We start from the raw sequence: 6,762 nt of genomic DNA, 5'->3' as shown, positions 1-6,762 counted from the left end.
TTCACAGGCCGGCCGGGCCGCTGCCGCTCGCCCCGCTTTGTTGTTTGTCTCTGCAGGGCTGATTGAGCAGCGCGTGACTGACGGCCCGCGGGGGTGTTGTCCAATCAGCGGTCTGCCCCGCGCCCAATGGGTGAGTCCTCTCTGCTATTGGCTGAAAGCGAGTGTGGGAAAGAATGCAGAGAGGGTTTCACACGAACTGGGAGCACGCGAGCCGGGTATAAGTAGCGCTGCGGCGTGTGTCAGCGACAGAAGTGGAAAGTGGCTTTGAGCGGCGCACCGCACGCACCGTACTCACAAGACAGTTCAGTGATAACAAGCGGCACAAGGCAGACTCGTCCGTGGGACTCGGTTGTCAGGCATATATCTTATTTTATATTCTGCAGTGGCCCCGAGTGATTTTTTTCTCTCTCCTTTTATACGTGAGCTCGCAGTAAGGATTTACTTTTTCACGCCTTTTTGTTTTACCTGGTTTAATCAACAATGCCAGCTGACACTATGGAAAAGCAGACGGCATCCCCTATTGCCGGCGCACCTGCAAACGGATCGCACACACCGGACAAGCCAAAAAACGCCAGCGAGCACAGAAAAGTAAGTAATTTAATGTTTTAAAAGAACGGAGGGGATTCTCCTCAAGTGAGGAATATTTGTACAAGTTTGTCCTTTAGTTACGAGATGTTAGAGATATGACATCACCGTGCAGTCGTGCAAATCCGTATATGCGATTAGTAAATAAAATATTTACTTAAGAATTTCTTTTTTTATTTGCAGTCTTCAAAGCCCATCATGGAAAAACGCAGGAGAGCCAGAATTAACGAAAGCCTGGGTCAGCTCAAGACGCTCATCCTGGACGCGCTTAAAAAAGATGTAAGTTCAAAATTATCCTAGAAACTTTTTTGTAATGAAATATTTGTATTATTCTTATTCGTAGATAATGAGTTGGTTTTAAATATTCCTATTCCTTTCCACAGAGCTCCAGACACTCCAAGCTGGAAAAAGCAGACATCCTGGAGATGACAGTGAAGCACTTGAGGAACCTGCAGCGCGTACAGATGAGCGGTAAGTTGATATAATAACAAAAGTGGGTCGTAAAGTCACGACTTTTGGAAAGAGTCTCAAAGCTGCTTATAAGTTACTAATATCGCGTCCTCCCTCTTCCGACCAGCAGCGCTCTCAGCTGACGCCACGGTCCTGAGCAAATACAGAGCCGGATTCAACGAATGCATGAACGAGGTCACCCGCTTTCTCTCCACCTCAGAGGGGGTGAATTCTGAGGTGAGGTCGAGGCTCCTCAACCATCTATCCAACTGCTTGAGCCAGATGATGTCTATGAACTACCAGCAGCAGTCCCCGTCTCAGCAGGCACACCTGGCCCAGCCCCTGCATGTGCAGCTTCCATCCACTCTGCCCATCAGCGGGGCCGCAATGGGCCCCAAGCTCAGTCCCGCTGAGGCCGTGTCCCCCAAGGTCTTTGGTGGGTTCCAGCTGGTGCCCGCAACAGATGGACAGTTTGCTTTTTTGATCCCCAACCCGGCCTTTACCTCCACCACGGCCCCTGTCATCCCCCTTTACGCAAACGCAGGAGTGCCTGTTGCGGTTAACGCCAGCCCGGTGCACGGCAGCTCAGCACCCACTGCAGCATCTCCTGTTCATGGCATGACGTCCTTCTCCGGAGGGTCCCAGGCGGTCAGCCCAGTGGGGGTCAGCACCGGCTCCGAGAGCAGCGAGCCTGTGTGGCGGCCGTGGTAGCTTAAAGGGACCAGAGACTGCACTTCAATCCAGTTCGCATTACTTTTTCAATGTAGACTTTTAAGTGACTGCACACAACGTTACGGGGGTTGAACCTGTGACTTTTCCGCTATGGGATGGTAACTCTAACCACTTAATACCCCCTCCCACTAGTTCATGTTGTTTCGTTTTATGGAACAGGTGCTGCCTCTAATGGCGCATGTTTTTATAAGTATATCTATATATATAATTTATTGTTGATTCCAACATTTGGATGTCCGTGGTAAACATGCAGATGGAAGATTTATAGGATTTTCTTTCTTTCTTTGTTTTTTTTTTTGTTATGATGAAGTACTTTTTATGAAAAGGTTTAGTTTTGTATAGCGGTGTCATTGATTGTTATACCAAAGCTGTGTTTTATATTCTTTGTTGTTTTGTGTTTGAGAAGAAGTTGGGTGTTCACCCACTGTTTTAATAAATGAGGTTTCAGAAATTATGTCTCGTCTTCAGCCTGCTTCTATCACGTCATTAATTAATTTTATGAAGTATCCGTATGCGCCTCTATTATGTCACACGCCATGCGTAAAACTTCTATTTAACGCGTAAAAGTCATATCGAGGATCAAACTGTGGTTAGAGTTAAGGATAAATCAGGGGGTAAACAATATATTTTAATATTCATGTTCACAGTGTAAACCCCTGCATCAGTTAAGCTACCACAGGTTGAAAGTGGCCACCTTGTCACCAGTTTGGCGGGAGCTCCTTACATCTGGCCCACTAAAGAATGGTCCCGGGGACAATAAGGGTGTATTTTTCTGCTGCTACAAAGGTAATTAAAAGTTTGAAAAGGGTCTCATCCTGTATGCAGCGGGAGCTTTAAAAAGTCTCAAACCCTATTCAAGAGCCTGGGAAATGCGCTCAGGGGTTAATGTCACTAACAGATTGCTTCAGTGAAAGGAGAATATGGAAGGATCCTCGCTTTCTTTTGTGGATCAATTGTTCGATTCCACTCCAAGCGGAATGGAGGGAACTTGGTTAGACTTCGCTTTCAGGGCAGGGGACCTTGGCGGAAGTCGTGGAACTGGAAGACAAATAAAACTGCAGGTTGTGGAATATTGTAACCTGATTACGATCCCCCATCCCACGCGCTGACACACAATCATTTAAACTGCCTTGTTTTTATTTCCAGTCTGCGGCCTACATCTGCTTAGGTGACTTTTCCGCACAGCGAAGATTCTGCGTAACAGTGGTCTCCCTTTCCTTTTCCCACTTTCTGTTTACTCCTGGGTGAAAACATATCTTCCTCCAGTTAGTGGGGTCCGGAACTGAGGGCAGTGTTTCAGCGGGCCCCTGTACTTGGGATTAGGTTACAGCCCGGTCAAAACCCCTCAACATTTAATACTCCACCGGCGCGCCTTAGCTGTGCATGACTGGCACAGGCCAAAAGTAAGACGGGTTTAAAGTGTTTTATCTGCCCTGGCCGCCAACACGTGCAAAATAAACATTTGTAGTGCTTCATTCATTTAAGACGCGTGCGCAAATATAGAAAAATATCTATGTTCGTAAAGTTTTAAGCGTAATGGGTTATTTAAACTTTTAGGGCTCATACCTTCCAACCAAAAGCAGCTGTTTTAGGCTCCGAGACTAAAAACATGTGAAGAAATCGAAATAAAGTGATGTTGTTTATAGAATCTCTTCACAGTTCCGTGGCACTGCCTACGTGACCTCTAACGGGTGTTTTTCAGTGATACCTTGTAGTCACAACTCCTGGTTTTAATCTCCCCTTTACAGTTGGACTGCTTTGTCGATTCGTGTACTTGCGTTCTCACTTTCACCCCCCCCCCCTGAAGTGGCAGTGCCCTGCAGATGACACCGGCAGTACATGGCATACTGAAACCCCACTGCCTGTGATCCTCAAGCAGCTTCTTTCTGCGAGGAGGCATACTGAAACACCAGTTGGCAGCATGTGTGGGTTCTGCGGTTGTTCCTACTGCCTTCGTGTCTGAGTTAATAGTTCAGAGATGCCTTTGTGTAGCTGAGGTCGTGAGAACCGAGCGAACTAGTCTGCCTGCGGCCGGGCACAGCGCCAGTCAGTAAATCCCCGCTGGCAGGCCGGGTCGTGCAGCCGCTCTGCGGAGGTGAGGAGGCGAACATACACACACGCGTGGCCGCCAAGAAGGGCGCCTGGTCCGGTGTAAACATGAGGGATTAAAGGGAGGGAACTCGGATCCAGCTGTTAGGCTACATACTCCCAAGAGAAGTTAACTGAGTCCGTCATATTTTCATGGCAACCTTTTTTAAACTGTTTGCAAATCAGGTTAAAGCTGCCTCTGTGGACAGGCTGGGAGTTAGGAAGGAAGATAAAGAAATCCTATATTCACTGTTTGCTTTGAATTACCCAACAGCAGCTGCTTTAAGGTAAACACAATAGGCTTATAGAGACTGTGGCAAAATGTAAATGTTTCTTAAAACAACAACAACAACAACAAAAATATGAACAGCTGACGCAGAGGTGTCCACAGAAAGAGGTAGCCCACCTATGGTTATTAGTCTGCATCCAGATATGAACTGCTTAAACGTGCGTACATGGTTTATTGCCTAACAAATGTACAAGTCCCATGCTGTTGAGTTTGGATCATCGTCTGTGTACAAAACGAAACAGGAGGGAATCCGTCGAGAAAAGGATTCCTACAGAGGGCTGGATGTCCCTCGGGGACCTGAGCAATCAAGTCCCTAGGGAGAAGTCACTATTGAAGAGGGGGTAGGGGGTCATCAGAGGAGCCCACAAATTATCATTCTCATTAGCGACTGAATGGCGGATAACATGCGCACAAGTTGGCGCCAAATTTTTTTATCAGCACCTTTCCCTCCAAATCCAATTGTTTGTGTTGCTTAGGCAGAGCTCGGTGCTTTTTGTATGCAATTGCAGCCTTAGCCTCCATACAGGGATGCAGCACTCAGCTTACCTTAAATTCTTCTCTCCGCACATACTTTAAAATAATAGAGAGCTAGGAAAGCTCTCAGAAAATAGATAGATAGATAGATAGATAGATAGATAGATAGATAGATAGATAGATAGATAGATAGATAGATAGATAGATAGATAGATAGATAGATAGATAGATAGATAGATAGATAGATAGATAGATAGATAGATAGATAGATAGATAGATAGATAGATAGATAGATAGATAGATAGAGGACAGTCTATATTTGCTCCTTCAGCTGAAGACACTGCTGCAAAGAGGACATAGGGAAATGTTCTGCATGCTTTGGTCACAGGTTTTGAAAGGAGGGGCTGTATCAGGCATGAACTGTGTGTATGTGTAAGTGTATGTTTGTCTGTGTCTGTGCATGTGTGTGTGCGGACACTCCTCTTTGCACCTGTTTTCTTGAGAATCACAGAGGGTTGTACAGGGAGAGGAGAACGACAGATTTAGAGGGGTGGGGATGTTGAAAAAAGACACTGAAACTGTGAAAGTACAAAATGGACACACTTGCAGGTGTTTTTATTTCAGTGCAGATGATGCATGAAGCAGCTCCGAGTTAAGCTGATAGAATGCGTGTGTTTTAAAGTTTGACCTCAAATTTAATTACTTAGTACTTTATCAAGTGTTCAGTCTTTTAAGTTTTGTCCATACTTGCCTACCTCCTCCCCCCTGCCTGGTCTTTTTTGGCTCCCTCAAGCTTCCATCCTGTCCATGTATTTATAGTAAGGGAGCACTTATCCCTGGGACTGGGTGTGAGGTGTTGGGTGCGAGCAGACAGAGAAGGTGAGGCAGGGTGTGCAGACGCAACAGGACATGTCCAGCCTGATCAAATATCACAGGGTCTGGGTCCCGCGTGGGCTCCGTTGATCCTCACCGCTTGTCTACAGAACGTATTTCTGAAGCCAGGTTTGGCTTTTCAGCAGCTTCTTCAGTTTCACAGCATGAGGCCTTTGGCTTACAGCCTTTGCCACTGGTGCAAATTCCACAAGAGAAAGTCCTCTTGACAGGGTTAGAGGTCACCCCGCAGACTCCTAGGTGAAGAAGCCCCGTCTTCAAAAGTGGACAAATTTTATTTATGTTTTTTGTTGTTGTTGTTTTGTTTGTTTTTTTTAAATCTGCTGAGGCGGGGTAATCCTTGTCTTTGCTTTACAGCTTTGACAGCTGTTGCTCTATTTTTGCTCTGGTTCAGAAACACTAATCTCAGAGATGATCAACTAATGTATGAGATATTAAAATGAAACAGTTTGAAGATGCAATCATGCTAAGGAGCTCCAGAGCAGCTCCCATCAAGAGCTTGTTTTCTTGACTAACACCGAGTCTAATGATGTGTGGTAACTAAATTATATGGTCCCACCTCAGTTTAACTCAGCTTAATTTAAAGATAAAGAAATATGAACGCTCAATTGTCCAAGTTAAACATGACAATTAGAATTTTAATTGACTCAATTGTCTATTTAATAATATTTAATATATTTTAATTTCTTTTCTTTTTTTTAGACAACAAAACCTTTTTTTTTGTAATGAAAACCGAAATATTATGTTGCAGTCTATTTATGATGATGCAGATGAATGTTTCATGATGGAGACCTTGCAAGATAGGTTGTGTATTTTGTGTTTACATCTGTGGTTAATTTTATTGATGAATTCTATTCTATACTATTCTATTTCTATACAATTTTATTAAGAATCAATAGAAGATTATAACTCAATATCGCCACCTAGTGTTTGAAACCTGGATAGAAGTGTGTGTGTGTGTGTGTGTGGGGGGGGGGGGGGGGGGGGGGTCCAGACATTGCTCAGTTGTGGGGACTGAAATCTGGTTGCACTGTCACATAATGTGAAGCTTCTTCTCATGTGTAGAATAAAAGCATGTCATTGCATTTTGGGGTGAAGAAATGCTTTAGGGTTAGGCTAAGGTTAGGATTAGGCAAGTTGTAGTTCTGGTTACGGTTAGATTAAGTCTCTAGGAAACAAATGCAAACTAACTAAATGTCCTCTCAAGTCAGTGATGCACAGCTGTGTGTGACTCACCTAGTGGCTCACTGCAT

The 6,762-nt window shown here is 44.8% G+C and overlaps 1 protein-coding gene across 2 annotated transcripts; it reads left to right on the top strand.

Annotated features, from left to right (window-relative positions):
* Positions 1-257: 257 nt before the first annotated feature.
* On the top strand, positions 258-2,221 carry hes4 (hes family bHLH transcription factor 4). Of its 2 annotated transcripts, none has more exons than XM_085260387.1 (4): positions 258-588; positions 769-864; positions 969-1,056; positions 1,166-2,221. In XM_085260387.1, exons 1-4 carry the CDS (start codon positions 481-483, stop codon positions 1,744-1,746), a joined length of 873 nt encoding a protein of 290 aa, XP_085116513.1. In that variant the 5' UTR covers positions 258-480; the 3' UTR covers positions 1,747-2,221. The 2 variants fall into 2 exon arrangements, with proteins under 2 accessions (XP_085116513.1, XP_085116512.1); XM_085260386.1 differs by having other exon boundaries at positions 1,163-2,221.
* The last annotated feature ends 4,541 nt before the right edge of the window (positions 2,222-6,762 follow it).

The sequence above is a fragment of the Mchenga conophoros genome, linkage group LG20 (genome assembly GCF_057382185.1).
Source record: "Mchenga conophoros isolate Kocher_MC1m ecotype Shallow Benthic linkage group LG20, M_conophoros_male_GT1.1, whole genome shotgun sequence".
NCBI lineage: Eukaryota > Metazoa > Chordata > Actinopteri > Cichliformes > Cichlidae > Mchenga > Mchenga conophoros.
Note: the sequence above shows the minus strand (reverse complement) of the source record. Positions and strands in the feature narration are given on the sequence as shown.